This window comes from Rhyacophila brunnea, unplaced genomic scaffold (genome assembly GCF_057557595.1).
Source record: "Rhyacophila brunnea isolate RB1 unplaced genomic scaffold, BYU_Rbru_1.0 scaffold_11, whole genome shotgun sequence".
NCBI lineage: Eukaryota > Metazoa > Arthropoda > Insecta > Trichoptera > Rhyacophilidae > Rhyacophila > Rhyacophila brunnea.
In genome coordinates this window covers 25,199,584-25,217,539 of record NW_028232763.1, presented here as the reverse complement: position 1 = coordinate 25,217,539, position 17,956 = coordinate 25,199,584, and the positions used below count along the sequence as shown (strand labels likewise).

The following is a 17,956-nucleotide window of genomic DNA, read 5'->3' as shown; positions in this document are numbered from 1 at the left end:
AAAATCTACTGAAATTTTTAATTTTGACTTGGCAACATTGCCTTGTTGTTCGATGTCCGAGGCAAGAGAGAGCTTTCCGCGCGCATCAAAATGGGATAGCGGCGTCATGACCCTGTAGTTGGTCTCCGTTGTGAACCACCCTGTTTTATCGATGGATTGACTAGTGGCGGCGCTATCTCGTGTGGCCGTTTTCGACAGACCGCGTCTCTGTATTTTGGCGGGAGCGCGGACGAATTTTAAAGTCGGAAATTTCAGTGGAGGTGCGAAGAGTGGACGTACTGTGGTGTTTTGGGAAAGTTGATTGTTCGGTCCGCCCTTTGAGGTGGTCTCCTGTGGGAGACCTTCATCTGGTATCAAGCAACCTCTCCGGGAAAAGACCGAACCGTCGTCTTTTCCATCAGCCTGCCGTCACTTGTCCTTGGGGGCCGGTTCACCTATGTGCGGCTTTGTCGCGTCCGATGGTCTTGGCGTGCTTGAGACTCCTTCGCGTCCTAACTGCTGAGGTTTCCACTTTCACATGGTGGTTCCCTCGGATCGACCAGCTCATCGCATCCTTGGGCCGTCGAAAAGTGAGGTGGGACCTGTTGCGCCTGCTAGTCGCCGCCGTTGTGCGACTAGAGACCAGAGCACCAATCTCAGCTTCCTCGTGAGGTTTTCACGGAAGTGCCAGGCGTCGCGCCGGGACACTCCATGATAGCGCCGGTTCCAAGAATAGACGTCTGGTGACGTAGTGGGGCCTTGAATTCTTGAGAGGAGCGTCGTCTTCCTGTTCATCCAAGGCGTCGAAGCGGTTTGGCCATAGATGTCGTAGTTTGCTTCGTGTTGATAGGGCAGACGAGTGTGATGTATCCTTCCGTGGGCCAGGGTCGACGGATGATGTAGCTGATCGAAGGAACATCCGCTGCTGCTGCTTAATGATGCCACGATGTCTGGATTTGGAGCCGGTGAACATGGTGATATGTCATCCAAGCTATTGGTTTTGTCATGCGCCACTGGTGTGCTGGATTCCAGGTTTTTGGGACATCGTCGACTAGAGATGGGGCCCTCAGCATTGTCTTGCTATGTCTGTCGTCAACGTTACTGGGGTGCTGATGTCCAGGGTTCGGGGTCACGCGGTCTTTGCGGACCCCCTAGCATTGTCTGGCTATGCTTTCGACATCGAACAAACCAGCGGGAGTACGTTTAGCGCGAAGCGCCCCATCTCGTGCGTTATTTCCGCTGCGAGTAATGTATCACCACGTGTCTCGATGTCACGATTGCACGGGATATAATGAAAAAACTGGCCTTCTTCTGACGCTTCTCCCACGGTAGAGTGAGTACTTGCAAATGTCACTTGTTTGAAAAGGTTCACCGCTGTACTCACTCTACTGGCATATCTCAGGGTCGATGCTGGCTCCGGTGGACACAATTCTGCCCGCAAGCCCCACGTTGCCGGGCGTCCATAATGATACCGGCCTTTCCCTGTCAAGGAGAATGGTGAAGGCCGTATAGGCCAGAAGCGGGGTGGAATTGAGAGAAATGCACGTTGTCGATACCGGCAGGAGTTTATTATATTGTCGTTATGCAAGGTATTGTTTCTGGCTGAAGATGCTTGCGGCTTCGCAGGCTGCCGACGCGGTTTTTCTGGCTGAAGATGCTTGCGGCTTGGTGGGCTGCCGACGCGGGTTTTTCTCGCTGAAGATGCTTGCTGTTCGACGTCCGAGGCAAGAGAGAGCTTTCCGCGCGCATCAAAATGGGATACGCGGTGTCATGGTGCTGTTGTTGGTCTCCGTTGGGAAACTCCCTGTTTTACCGACGGACTGACTAGTGGCGGCGCTATCTTGTTAAAGTCGAAAATTTCAGTGGAGGTGCGAAGAGTGGACGTAGGCTGTGGTGTTTTGGGAAAATTGATGGTTCGGTCTGCCCTTTGAGGTGGTCTCCCGTGGGAGACCTTCATCTGGTATCAATACGGTTCTACAGATGGCTCTGCACCACGTTCGTGTATCCTGGAGACTTATGCGCCTAACTAAGGTTCTGCATCACGCTTTTAAATTTTAGCATAAGTTTGAGAAAGTCTCATTGCAATGTTGTGAAGCATTTTATTTATAAAGGTATTGTATCAAATTGAAAAAGTAAAATTAGGGCCTCCAAATTGATTAAATGATTAAAAACAACCAAAAACAATTCAGTCTGACCGCTACAGTTGCTATTAGTAGTCATTTTAAGGAAACACAAATATTGATACGCAGAGTAAATTAAAATATTTGCCTCCACTTTTCTCAAACCTATTAAAGTAAATACTCTCTTATTTTACCCAGCTCCTCAATTAGTACTCAACTGAGCATTCAGTGGTAAGATACTTAAAGTCTCAGATACTACACTCTTCCATTTACCTACTTGCCCTGGGCGTCCCAATGTGGGGGAGGTGGCGTTGTGAGTATTGCAAGAATTTTAGTTCTCGAAAACACTCCCCCACCTTCATAAACATGTCACAGCCTATTAACAACAAAGACTATCACAACTAACGTGAAAACACTGACTACATGTAGCGTTGACAACCAGACTATAATAATTATAACAAAATTGCATATTATAATTTTAGTCCATGTGTGTACAATGTACACCAAAAATTGTATAATTTTCAAATTTTAGATTTCCTTACTACATTTTTGTTCGAAATACTTTAATTTAATGCCATGTTATACGATAAGTAATTATCTAGATTCAATGAATGGTAAAATGCTATAGAAAACAGATTGTGTAAAAAAAATGACTGTGATGTCACACGACAGAAGTGAAACTTCTTTGTTTGCATACATTTTGTTTAATAATAATTATTCGTCAATCTTATACAGCATACTTCTGGCAAATAATAATTTATATAACCATCTCTTAATGCGCCAACACAGACTTATTTTAATTGATTTCATTCACGACAACAAGTGGCCTCTTGTATAAATACATGAACTTTATCTATTCCCCAAATGGTTGAGATAGCGTGATGTTAATGTAATAAATAAATACATGCTCAGTAATCAAGACAATCTCGAGTTCAAAACGCCCCCGCACGGTGCCTGAAATTTCTATTTCAGTTGTTTTATTTGTGGACAAAATCATGTTGATAATATTTTAAAGTTACCTAAAAATCGTTTAGTAAATTGGTATATTCTACTGAAATTTGAACTATATGCAGAGGTTAAGACTATAGCTGAGATTGTGGGTGTATAAATATACCTGAGAGTGTGGGAGGATCCATAGTTCCGCAGATCACTGCTGAGATGTCCGCAGTCATGATATAATACTAAGGCTATAGACAGTGGAACCCCTATCTACCGTTCTCGCATAAATCGTTTTCCCGCACGGATCGTTCATTTTTGAAAGTCCCGCGAAACACCCATAAGAACAATGTTAAATAATCCCACATTAACTGTTCTCCGATTTATCGTTTTCTTCAATCTATCGTTTAAATATTATGGTCCCATCACAAATATTATCGCGATTGACAGTTTTTGTTGAATATTTTTCATTTCGCTTTCGTAGAATTGTTTATGATACATTTCAGTCGCGTTGCTTTCTTTGCTCATGTCGGTCGGTGCTCAGTCTCGGCAGATCTTTCAGTCCCGTCGCTTTGTTTGCACAGGTCGGTCGGCGCTCAGGCTTGTCTCGCATCTCGTATCATGAATTTTTATAAGTCACAACTAAAATGCCCCCCATGAAGAAAACTAGAACTCTAGCTGATAAACTGAAAATAATTCTAGACATCGAAAAAAATACAGGAGAAAAATGAGTTTTTTTTTTTAAATTATATATCCCGCATTTATCGTTTTTTTAGGGCCCCTCGAAAACCGTAGAATCGGGGTTTCACTGTAGTAACATTTTTATTAGTGCTGGTGTTTTTCCTCTTACCCATAAGCTTGATATTTTAATACCAGCAATTTTTACAAAAATTAGATTGTCTTTAAATAAAGTTTTAGTGGTTATTTACAATCAACAATGAAACGAAAAACAAGGTTTTAATTAATTTTATTGAAAATTAAATAATTATGTAACAATGTTTCTTAATCTACAATATCGGATGTTGTTTTCCATACTCCCAGATAAATATAGACGCAGTGACATGAACATTCAAAGACCGTATTTTACCATATTGAGGAATCTCAACACAGTGATCCATCAAACTGAGTAAATTGCTAGGGACACCTTCTTTTTCATGTCTGAAACAAATAAAATATAATAAAAACTAAATTACTGAACAACATTCCCATTGAATAAAAAATAATTAAAATTAAAGATTATTAGCAAGTACGCGACAACTAAAATTTTCAGCAATCCTGACGTCATCTATGAATCAAATTCAGTAATACTATTACCATAATTTTAATTATATTAGGAATCATCCGCAAGGACACTCAGATTTTGTAGCTTAATGGTTAAACCACTCACACAGCACGCAATACATGTGTGTTTTGTAAATTATAATCAAGTGACAAAATTGTAACACACTTACCCTAAGAGCAAGACAGCATTCTTAGGAAAATTAAATTTATTCAAGGAAATGCTTGAAGATGTTTGCTCGACTCCTATTATGCTGTAACCCTTCTCTTTCATATCGATCAAATAGTTCTTTAAAGCGAGTCCAGGTTTTATTTCTGCGATATCAACCCATCGCTCTGATGATACACTGAAATATGAAAAGTATAATTTATAATGTCAGGTGTTTTCAATTTTGCAATTATTTGTTATCAAGCTAATAATTGAAAATTGAAAATAAATAAGTTAACTAGGCACCATTGTGAATGCAGCTTTTTAAGTCAATATCAAACTTATAAATTCATTGATACCTATGTGGAAACAGAAATATATTATTTTATTTGTCATTTTGTACTTATATACTTATTTAGGCACTTCCATAACATCTACATAATTTATCAAATTTTATTTCATATTATTTAACAATTCCACAAAAACGTGCAATGGAGTTCTTACAAATAGTATCAAAAGATTTGCCCCTCTGAATATAATCATTTTTGCATAATAATATTGTCAGGAATGTAGTCATTGATTATTAAAATTTTAATTACACAATAATATGTATTATCGATTTAAAAATGAAGCCTGAGTCAGTCGATTTCCAACGATTCCACCAAAAAATGGTTATAAAGCACAAAAGTAGAGTTCCATTCCTATCCATCCCTTCATCTATTATATAATGTGCCATCTTTATATGGTATACATATAAAATATCAACCAAATATGTACATATACCTATAGCTAGCAATAAGATTGTATATTTTGTATCAGTTGACAATGTCCCATTGAAGCAGATGAAACTGCTAATGATAAAATAACTATGGGGAATAGGTACTACATATTGTGTTTTATTTTAATTATAAAATACCAACCTCAAATTTTGGAAGATTTTGTCCTGAGTGTGTCGTAAATTATCAATAATATATTGTTTCACACCAAACACTTCACACGTTCGAGCCAACCCTCCCAAATTGGGCATTCTATCAATTAAGGAAGCAACCACAACCAATCCACTCGTTTTGTGTTCCTGTTAAAATGTCAATAAAACATGTAGGTAAATAACAATGTATTACACCAAATAACACCCGCTAATCTGTGGCGGTTTTAGATACGTGGAGACCCGAGGTGATGGTTCAAAACACCTTGTGAAAATTATGCCTGTGTCATAACCCACAATCGAGTCTTAAAACACAGCAAATACTGGCAGGATTTCTTAAGCTTAGGTTATTTATAAAAATTTATTGTGAAAAATTCACATCTTTTTCACATGTTGGTACTTCTGACAAACCAATTGCCTCGTAGGCTTGCCTCGTAGGCTTGCCTCGTAGGCTTGCCTCGTAGGCTTGCCTCGTAGGCTTGCCTCGTAGGCTTCATGGAAAACTACTACTGCTAATCACCAATATTACAATATGGTAAATAAAAACAATAAACTACAATTATTATATATTTGAAATCAATATTGATCACTACGAATTTTTGACGTAAGACCTTTAGTAATGTATTGAAACCGAACCAAATTCAATAAAATTTTGTAAGCAAGTAATTATTATCATATTTTTGTTTCAATGTTTTATAGTTAATATTATGTAAATTAAATTTGTAATTGGCGGTTTCTCCGTCAAATTCCCAGTTAAAAATCATATATTATGTACTATTGAATTACATGAAGTTACTTACAGACTCTTCAACTGGAATACCCAAATCTTCCAACATATTTTTCCACGGGACAAACTTCTTTTGAATGTTTTCACACACATTTTCTTCCATGTGTGTATTTTCCGAACACTCCACAATTTCACTAGTCTTCAGCATTGACAAATTAAACATACTATCTTTATCATTGGAGATCAAAGCCTGTTCTGAATCTTTATTTCCCAAGTATTCATCAATAGGTTGCAAACATTTCAGTGATACCCATTCGTCAACCGAAACACCAGTAAGTCGTGGAATATGGTGATATATATTCACCAAAGAAAGATTTGAAACAGCATCAAAATTATTGATGTAGAAATCATCTTGTATTCTGAGAAAACTTTTTTCTTGCGTGTTTAAATGAAATGTTTTCTTAATAGTATCAACTATAATGTGGTATTTTTCTTTATCTTGACATTTGTCGGCTAATTCATATAATTTTAAAGATAGAAACTGGGCATGAAGTCGTATAGTGAATAATTGGCCCATTGTATGCGGCATAAATAAATCCATTGCGAAATGAAAATTATTTTGTTTAAGTTGTATTACATTAGTATGTTTCTCATTTTCACATGAATGTTTTTCAACTCCACCATTCTTAAAAGGACCAAATGTAGATTCTTCATTAAGCTGATGTTTCACAATGTGATAGATTATCATGAAATATGATATCTGTGGAAGCTGTGATAATTGGAACTTCTCTATTACCTCCTGACTCAAAAATATTCTCTGAAAGAAATGAAAATATAATACAATATTGTAAGGAATTACAACCATAGGTATAACACTAAATTTAGTATTCCCGTTAAATCTATTGTCTACATACAATATAATGTGTTGTAAATTGTATGTAAGGCAGCTGACATTTTGGTTGTGTTTAACACTGTCAACTTGTGCCATGAACAAGTTAACTCGCCAAAGCATGTATGTCGCGTCAGGCCACGGACGAGTTAATTCGCGGGTTCTAGTAAACGTCATAATTTCTGAATAAACTATTTGTGTATATTTTCTAAACAATATTTATCATTTTAGTGTGAAAATATTCATGATAAACTCAAGAAACATGTTGATTTGGTAAGTTTTCACAAATATTTATCATTCTGTTCCTTTTTCATATTTTTTAAGGGATTTATTTTATTCCAAAAATAGCTGGCCTACAAGTGTCCACCTAGTAAAAATTGGCTGACTGTGATAAAGTGTCCGAGTATGATCCAGTTTCGTACCCCCAATAGACACAAAAAAATGTGACGCATTTCACATTGATTTTTATGAATGAAACTTTCAATGCATTGTTCAATGTAAGGATTCGTTCAGTCGAACAGTTTGTCTATTGACATGTTCAATACCTCTGTTTAAACTAGGGGTTCGAACCGGAACTGAACCGAAAACTGAAAACCGGAAAAACTGTTATTTTTGTCAGAACGAAAACCGGAACCAAACCAGATAAAAAATCAGTTTTTTTCAGTTCAAACATGCGCGTTAACATGATCTTACTCCCCACTTCAGTTGTCATGACACATCTCGACATAATTCCCATTATTTATAATATTAAAAATTTATGGCCACGGGCCATCATAGAAGTACCATACAATGTTCTAAATTATGGTAGAAAATATATTTTTAATATAAATAAATACATTTAAAAATTAATCACTCGGGGCTGAACTGAAAACCGAATTAAGGTTTTTTTTTTCGAAACGGAAACTGGAACCGAACCTATATATTATATTGTTTTACTTGAACCGAAACGAAAAAAAAATACATTCTATTTTATTAACTGTGGTGTATTTCTCTCGGGTTTGTGCGATTTTCCATGGACGAGAGGTTAACCAGGAGCTGAGAGACGTCACCTAAAGCCGCACCAATACCGCACATGCGCAAAATATCGTGATATCGGCTGAGCGGCTGCAAGCGGCAGTGGCGTTGTATTATTAATTATTAAATATAAACAATCAACGTGCCCCCCTCAGCGGGCCGCGGTAAAATTATGAAACGTTGACCAGTCCGCGGTGATAAAAAGGTTGGGGACCACTGATATAAATTGTCATTGTAAGGTGCATGCACTGTTTATTAATAAATATATTAAAAGAACAAGTATACAAAGCATAATGGATGTTATTTCAATTGTATGTTAGTGTCAGCAACTATTAAACAGATCTTCAGACAGAAAACAGACACATTCAACGAGATTTTATTTCACTATCACTGGACATTTCCTGATGGATATTAGTCCTGATTGATTCGATAACTAAATATATTTACTTTCAAATATACTTACTTTTTGTATAAAATAGAGGGCGATATACCATTCCAACATTATTCTAGCGCTTATATGGTGAGGTTGTTTTGTAAGAAATGCAATGCACCAATTTAGCGTGCCATCCACATTATTTCCACATGGGTACAATTTATATAACAACAAAAGACTTTGAAGGGTTCTCAATATAATTCTATGATTAATTGAGTTTCCATGATATCGATTTTTAGATTTAACGATGGAATCTAACTTCTCCCGTAAATCTCTTGACAACTGATCGTGAACGGCCGCGTCTTGTGTGATTAAAATGTTTGTTGTTGAAGTTCTGATTATGTCAAGAGGGTTTACAAAGCTGAGGTTTGCCGGATAAAGATTTTTTTTAGACTTGATAAAAACACATGTGGCTGTTTCAATTCTGGAAAATTAAAAATATTTGTCAGTATATTTTTATAATGTTAGCTAGAATTAATAAAAAATATTACATAATCGAAGCATTCCGCTCATTAGTGAAAAACTCCACAGGAGGCAGCGTGGCGAGATATGAAATTTGTAATGAGTTTACGAGGCATTGATCAACACACACCATGTGGTAGTGAAATGTTTGCCTTTCATTATCTCGAAAAGTAAGTTGATCATATCAACTTCAAGAACTGGAGGAGAGGGATCTCTGTAGAGGTGGCTAATGGTCAACTTTTGCTATAGTGTCATCGAAATAGGAGAAAGGTAATTTCTTTTAATTTCAATTCTTCAACATGACAATGTCAACTCAGTCAGTAATATCTTATTGAAGAATCAACCGAGTTGACAATACTCCATTGCAGCCGATGAAATCGGTCATGAATACATACGAGTAGCTTAGTATCAAAGTGGACCATAAGCCATTTACAAAATTTTACAGGAGACTCACAAACAAAAGCGTCTGTATTTCATGTAGTATTACTACAAACATATTATTTTATTTAATAAGAACGGTATTTATTAAAATATATATACATCACTTGCACACAAGATGTGCAAGTAAAATCTTACCTTTGATCTTTTCTGGATACTATTCCAAATAATACTGCTTTATTCAGTAAAGTAATACAAGAATGTAGGTTGATATTTTTCGATACCAAACAGAGGTTCTTCATAAATTCTTGTACGACAAACGGACTCAGTTCTCCTAGTTCAAATATTTTACCAGCAAAAGTAATCAAAAGATCATGATTTTGAACGTTTTCGAACAGTTCTTTTTGAAAAATCATTTCAATAAACGCTACAATGCATATTTTAAAATTCTCATTTTTACGCACTCCAAACACCTCCGTCCAAATTCTACCGACTAATATGTCAGCTTTCTTAGGATTCTCATTGGCTAACTCCGGCAAGAGAAGTCGCGTTATTTTAATGACCCATACCAGACATCCATAACCGCCGGTTTGAAGAAGATCATAAATATTTTCCTCCACTTTTTTTAAAGAATGCCATTCTTTTTGTGTTTCATAATAATAATAAGAAATTTTACAATATGCAGTTTTATAATCTGATATTATTTTTCCTTTTAACTCTTTGTTATCAATATTGGTAAATTCCAAGTTAATACCGGAATCAATTACTTTACATAAAGATTCCAATTTTTCCATTCCCTGCTTTTGTTTATAGAGGTCATTATTATATAGAAATGACACCACTATTGATAAAATTTCAATAGAAAGATAGTTTTGAATAAAATCAACATCAGAATTACACATAAATTCTGTTTTAGACATGATTAATCGTTCTGTTTGTATATAAGCTAAATCTCTGGGCACAATTTTAGTCAACAATATGTGAAGACTATTTATGTAAAGCTTTATTATATCCTGATCATCTACTGGTGATAAAGTATGACATCGTCGTAATAAAAAGTTTACTATAGCATCGAAATTCACCACAATGCTTTCAGGAATATTATCATTTTTATCTGAATCGGAGTTATCTATATTTGAATACATATTTAAAACATTGACAATAAAGAAGAAATACTGATCAAATGCAGCAGGTTTAGCGTATTGTCGGTTCGCTGATTCATGTAATAATTGGATATTTGTATTAATTAAATCGACAAATGATTGCTTTTTAACAATATTTGAATCCACAAAGATTATTAACATCTGTACACGCGCATGGATATCGCATAATTTCACAGTTTCCCATGATTCAGTGTATAGTAAATCTGTTATCGCTTCACAACTATACCTGTCAAATTTAATTCTCTTTATCCAACTGACAATATCACTCCAAAGATTACTGTTTCGACGGAGATCATTGTTAGTTATATATAATTGAAGTAATTGTAAAAACTCTTCAGCGTTTGGAATTTTTAACAACTGTTTCATGACAAAATATATCAGGCTGTTGTGAGTTCCATGTTTAATGTACAAATTATTTTGAGCTGAAGCAGATTGGTCATGAAATATTTGCATAATTGTACCAACACTCAAATTACATATTGTATTAATAGACATGAGTGAATAACAAATGTAGAACTTTGGTATCGGTGACAAGTCAACAGAATTCATGCTGTCGATAATGTGTTTTGTAACATCTCCATGTGATAAAAAAGATTTTAACAGCGGCATGAGTTTATTTATCTCATAGTTAAAAGCATTCTCATAAAATGAAATGGTGTTTAAAGCTTGCAGTAATTGGTAATAGGGAAATGAACCGAGAGATTTATTTGAATGATTAGTTTGCAATGCTCTCTCAACAGACTTAAGTTTGACAATGTGAGATTCATGAAGAAGTGAACACCGAAGACCCAAATTATACCAACACTGCGGTAGATCTGCAAGATTTTCAAAAATATGCATAGCCGATAAAACCAAATGGGCTTGTTTTTCTTCTAATGTTTCCAACAGGACAAAATAATTTGACCAGCATTTTTCAAGAGTCGATTTTTCTTTAGCATTCCAGACAAAAAGAATGTTATGGTCTACATTTTTTTTTACAACAAAACTTTCATTACGCTGTGACGAATAGTCGACAGCTTTTTTAGCGAGGAAAATAGAGCATTTACGCACTGAATATTCGCCGTGAATCAGACCGTGTTGGACAAACAGCCAAAAGTTGTTATCTCTCACAATAGTTGACAAATAATTACAGAGCATTTTTTCATTTTCAGAAGGAAAATAATAATCAGATAATGAGGACAGTGTCACAAAGTCATTTAAAGTCAACGAAGATAAGTTAGTTGAAATTTTCTCCCAGATAATGTTCAATATATTTGAATCATTACAGCAAAGTAATATCTTCGGAATTGTCTTGGATAACAGTACCATATTGACATTTTTCTCTCCGTGAATTAAAAGTCTCATTATATCATCGTTTACGAATCTCGATTCCAATAATATATTATTTGAAACAGATACATCAAGAACGGCATTTAGAATATTGAGATATTTAACAGTGATACGTATTTCTTTTTCAGACTTTAAAGAGTTTGTATCCGTTAGTGATAAAATTTGCTGTATTATATGCTCAATGTTTGATTGAATACTTTCCATATTCAATGACAGTGACAAAGATAATATTTCCAACATAGTAGCAAAAATAGCACTTTCATCATCATTTAAATGCGTAATTATGTTCTTCAACGCAAACTGAACGATGGTAGCATTTTCACAATCTGTCTCTTCCTGTAGAGAAATGATGTATTTATACTTAATAAAAGATAAAATGATATTATAGTGTTTTGTCTTCAGATTCGTTTTCCGCATAACCTCATCCAATTTGTCATCAATGACAGATTCATCTAGATCAAAGAGGTCAAGGGCTGTTAAAAGTTCTTCGTTCTGAGCTAATCCAGATATTTTTTTATATTTACTCATCTTGTATAATAAATCTTTCAGTGATAAATGGCCTGAAAATAGTACTGGTTTCAAGTTTTGAATTTGACATATGAGTTTGACAGTTCACGTGTAGTACCATAAACAAAAATACTGGCTGCAAAACCATAGACTAATATAGAGTAATATATTACCATAGATATAGAATAATAGCAAATTATTAACTTCTGTGATCTTATACCCCCGGATGAAAAACTATTGTATCAAATATATTAATTTTATTATATATTTTCAACCGAGACAATGTGTCGCAATCTACTATGTATAATTTTTGCCGAAATGCTGTAATTTCTTGGACCGCATACTAAATTCGGCGACAAAAAGATGGCAACACTAGTGCTACTGTCAAATTTGAAGCATAGACAATACAATATCTCGTCGATACTCGAGAGCCGAGTGAAAATACTCGAGTTTTAATTCGAAACGATCGCAAAGTAAAAGTTAACGAAAGATTAGAGTAGTAAAATTAATGTCAAAATGATTGTAAAAACACTAAAAATCTTGCGAAATAATTGGAAAAAGTCAACGTTTGGATTCTTGGTCCTAACTTACGGAATTGCATCAACCAAGAAAAAATATGAGTAAGTTTCATTGTGGCAAATTTTAATAAACATTTATTGAGTAGGTGTTTTTTTAATGAACCGTGTAGGTGTTATTTATTATACTGCTATAATTTCGTGGTGTATTTTAGCGCAGACCATACCAGTTTCGTTATCCGAATATTGTATTGCATCATAATATTAATTTATAAATACCAAACACCTAATCAGCAAACATAATTAAACAATAAATGGGAAATACTATTTATTCAAAATAATCTGCTGAAAATTCATTCAACCAGTGTTTCTCAACCGCCGGCCCGCAGATATTTTCTGGCGGTCCAAAAATAATTGTCACCCATTTTAACCGGTTCTATACATTCAGCGAGTTATCTCCTTCGAATTTAAACCCAGTTTTCTTCCCACTGGCAATTGAATTGCATAATCTAAAAAAAATAAACACACTGACATCTGTTTGAATAATTATGAAATACTAAGCCACAAATATCGGTATTACAGCGATTTTAGTAAAGCTTCGCTTTACATTAAACGTGTGTCGTCTGTCAGATACTGCCATAGTAATATCGTGAGGTATAGGAAATGTTAAAAAAGGAAGAATAACCATTCTAAATTACAAATCCATTTAATTATCGTCCCAATTTTCAACTAACTGTTCATGTGAGAGGACTTTTTTGGCCACGTCAGCAATAAAAATGAAACGGCAACCAAATGGATATCACTGCCGCGCTTTGTCTCTGTCAAACAACACCGAAGCCACAGTTATTAACTATTCTAGTAAAGATGTAGTAGCAGATTTAGCACTATTTAAAAATTATTTAACGGTGAATTATTGAACTACCTTAATTATGTATTATGTTTGTTTTAGTACGAATATAATAATGAGAGCATGCTGTGAAGAAGCATTGAAGTTTGGAGAAGCACGTATTCCTGCAACTGTAAATCCACGCGCAATCACAGTAATTTTGAATCCAGCTGCAAATAAAAGAAGCGCAAAAGCAGATTATGAAGCGTATTGCGAACCTCTTCTGCATCTGGCTGGCATCAGTGTCAAAGTTATGCTAACCAATTCGGAAGGTCATGCCAAGGAACTCGTGGAAGAATTGCCGGAAACTGAATCCATTATTGTAGCTGGGGGAGATGGCACACTAAGTGAAGCGATAACAGGTTAACATTCAATTCCTTGTTAATTGATTTCAATAACAATTTAATCAACATTAACACGAATCTTACTAATGAATGATGTTTTTACACAAGCTAATTATTAATTCATTAGCAAATGGTTTCCACCGGGTTTAACTTGTTCGAAAATAATGTTCCATATATGTAAGTGTACAAAATGTAGATTATTTAAAATCAATTTCCATCAATCACACTCTTGTCAACAATCCCATGTGGTGCTTCATTCAAATCGCGTAATCATCACTGTGGATAACACAGTGATTTTCAGTTCTGAAATTCTGATTCTTGAGATTTAAAAATTCGGAAATAAAATAAAAGAATATTTGAGATTCAAGGATTCAAAAATTAAACAATTTTTAATTCTCGGGAATAATTTAAGATTGGTTTATTCTCAAGATACTCAAGGTATTCATGGATTGAATATTCGATGTGGTGAAATCTTTTCGAATTCTCAAGAATCTCATTTCACAAGATTTCATAAAAATAACCTTGAGGAAAGAGAATCATGTTCTCTCATTATTTTCTTCTTGATCAAATCCTTTAATTACCACAATAGCTGAGATTACATGCAAATTGTACGTATGCAGTTCACCGTATTACAGTTCACCATGAGTTGTCATACCAGAAACAGATTGACACCAAAAAATTATGCGTTGTTCTCGGAAGATATCACGAGCACCTAATAACTAACTTACTTTTGAATCATTAAGAATTGTAGGTATATAAATATATCGTCTCTGTTCTGGCAGAACACACTAACTGGAGAATACTAGTTTTCAGTAATTAGACTTTGAAGTTGTTAAAATGTTTGAAATGGTCCATCATGTGAATTTATTAAGTAATCATAAAAAGGATGAGCTTAAAATAAAGACTGGTTATTTATTAAGAAGGTTTCCAGGCGATAAAGTTTGAAATAAGGAACATTTTGGTATAACTAACTCAATATGTCATTTTTTCGAATTAGTGTCTTCTGCCAGACCAGTGACGATATACGATTGTATTTCTAATTTACGTACCTACCTTTTTTCTTCTGTGTTTTCCTTGTATTTCCGTGGTTTTTATTATTATAATTATAATATATCTATTTTCAATACAAAAGCTCGCTGTGAACTGTGATACGGCGAACTGCATTCATACAATTTTTCAGACACGGATGGCTGACGCATATTGCTATATTGTTCGATCCAAAGAGCCTACATGTCTTTGATTCGATCTGTATACTGTATTTTTTTTATCCACAATTGATTCTGAAATATCAACCACATTTATCGGTGGCGTGGGGTGGAGGTAGGCTGATCCAACATAAATAGTGCACATTAAACTTTGTCAGTCATAGTTTTTAGTTTTAATTGAGATAAGAATACAAATTAAAGATGGTGCTGGCTAGTTTTTATAAACTAATTAAACCTTAGGCCAAGCCAAATTATAATAGTTTAGATATGCTATGAGCGATCCATCAAAAATAGAGCACACTTTTTCAATCATACTTAAGTATTTGTTTTTTCGAATTAAGAATACCTATTATTACAGATGGTAAGTATTGGTTCATCATCATCAGGGGCGCGACAACCCAGTGTGGGTCCTGTCCTTCTCCAACAGCTCCCTCCACCTGTCCCTATCCAGTGGCCACTTTCCAATTCGGTACCCCCAGAATACGGCAGTCACTGACAGCTCCATCCAACCAGCGAATCTTTGGCCTACCTCTTCTTCTGCTGGACATCACTCTCTTTGCCGGTTCATTGTCATTCATACGGTGCACATGACCTAGCCATCGCAGTCTCCCAATCTCAATTGATTGAACTGCGCTGCAATCTTCGTACAGCCCATAGAGCTCAGCATTATATCTTCTCCTCCAATTGGTGCCGTCCTTGATCGGTCCATATATACGGTGGAGAATTTTTCTGTCAAAGATGTTCAGGGCTCGTTCATTTCACACAGTTAATGTCCAGGTTTCCGATGCGTAGGTGAGCACTGGCTTTACAAGTGTCTAAGTATGGTAAGTATTGGTTAGTTTTTTAAAATCCATTAAGCTCTGCCTACCCAACCAAACCAAACCAAATTATGTATAATTTGATGACATAATTTTAGATATTTTATTTATAGACAAATATTTTTTGACTATTATCTATTATGGCTTGGTTTACGCTGGGTTCAATTGAATTCAAAAAACTAATAAACACTATCTGCAATTTGTAGTCTTATTTTAATGAAAAAAAATACGTATGACTGACAAAGGTTAGTGTGCGCTATGTATATCAGGTCTTAGCCTACGTCCACCCTTCGCCACTGACATTTATATTCTTTATGTTTCATTTTTAATGACATGATTAATTTTTTATATCACGACATGTCTTAATAATATATTCTGATATATATTTCCAGGTCTTTTGCGTAAGGATGAAAAAAACAATACAAGGACTATTGGCATATTACCGTTGGGAAGGAGAAATACAGTCGGTAATAAACTATTCCCACTTGGAAATAAATTGGCAAAAGTGAGACAACTAACAGATGCTACAATGGCTATCATTAAAAATGAGACACTGCCCAAAGACATTATGAAAGTTGAGGCTCTTGAAACTGAAACAGAAATACCGGGAAAACCAATTTTCGCTGTAGGCGCGATTGAATGGGGTGCTTTTCGAGACGCATTCGCTAAACGAGACAAATATTGGATTTATGGAGGTCTAAGAGATTATGCCACCTTTATTTTCAATGGCTATAAAAGTTCTTTATGTTGGGATTGCAAAGGCACAATAAAATATACACCTCCGTGTCATGGGTGCAATAATTGTAGGCAAGCAGTCGTCCCTAAACCGAAGCTATTTAGATGGTTAGATTTTATCATGCCCAAGGAAAAAGATGACAACACAGGTGTGGATTTCAAAAATATCGTCAATGAAAATTGTGCTAATGTCGAAGAGAAATGTTTCAAAACTACTGACTTCGTTTTGTCTACCGTTCGCGGTGACAATGGGGCACCGTCTCATTTGGCAATCACACTAGGAAAAATGAACATGGGTTATTCTGAGTTTGTCTCTGAAGGCTGGCGACGAGTCAACGAAAAGCCCCCGAAAATAAATGAAACTGTGAAAGCGAGATCGATAGAAATATTTCCATTGAATGTGTCAAAAGAAGGGAAAGAGATATGGTTTGGCATTGACAATGAAGAATTTGATGTGAAGCCTATCAAAATAACGATATTACCAGATGCTGTTAAAGTATTCTGTAAAACTGGTACTTTGGCAAACTAACTTTTTTATGCCTTTAAAAGATTATTATGTATAGTACATTCAAAAAATAATTTTTATGCTTTGTTTCGTCTATCAAAATAAAAATATTATAACTGTTTTTAAGTTTTTTATTTTCACCCTAATTATTATCGTAAGTCGGAGCTTAGAAATAGTTACACATAGCGAATAAAGTGGTGAATATAATTGAAATGCCCAGTCATATTCTTAATTTCAGAGAAATCAAATTTAAACTGCAGTAATATTTAAATTTGGTTACTGCGCAATATTTGTGGATTTTCATTTGCCGCTAATTTATGGTTTACAGTTTTACACTAGTTTACCGCAGGATCTTTGGATAAAAAATATGTGTTATTATATTGTTTTTTGATAAATAGCTTGGCGATTCTCATAGATGATGGCAAACTCAATTTTTTTTAATGAAAATAACCTTCATTTTTATTCTGGCCTTTCAATTTATATAGCCTTTTAACAGCGGGGACACCTCTTGCTAAAGTGCCTTAAGCAGAATTAAAATGCTGCCCCCACCCATTTTAGTCTAAAGTATCAAATGATGTGTAGCTAAATTTGTTATATACCTATTGCATGTTATCATTGCTTCTACCTTAAAGAAAGAAATCCAATTAAAGATAATGACAC

General features: G+C 35.1%; 2 protein-coding genes across 2 annotated transcripts; one reads left to right on the top strand and one right to left on the bottom strand.

Moving 5' to 3' along the window:
- Positions 1-3,985: 3,985 nt before the first annotated feature.
- Positions 3,986-12,425, bottom strand: LOC147078524 (tRNA (guanosine(18)-2'-O)-methyltransferase TARBP1). Its single transcript, XM_085960180.1, has 6 exons — positions 9,488-12,425; positions 8,480-8,873; positions 6,187-6,930; positions 5,382-5,536; positions 4,487-4,660; positions 3,986-4,193 (listed from the first exon to the last, which is right to left on the bottom strand). The coding sequence occupies exons 1-6, from the start codon at positions 12,307-12,309 to the stop codon at positions 4,043-4,045; spliced, it is 4,440 nt and encodes a 1,479-aa protein (XP_085816306.1). The 5' UTR covers positions 12,310-12,425; the 3' UTR covers positions 3,986-4,042.
- Positions 12,426-12,707: 282 nt separating this feature from the next.
- On the top strand, positions 12,708-17,418 carry LOC147078523 (acylglycerol kinase, mitochondrial-like). Its single transcript, XM_085960179.1, has 3 exons — positions 12,708-12,908; positions 13,753-14,051; positions 16,449-17,418. Exons 1-3 carry the CDS (start codon positions 12,805-12,807, stop codon positions 17,318-17,320), a joined length of 1,275 nt encoding a protein of 424 aa, XP_085816305.1. The 5' UTR covers positions 12,708-12,804; the 3' UTR covers positions 17,321-17,418.
- The last annotated feature ends 538 nt before the right edge of the window (positions 17,419-17,956 follow it).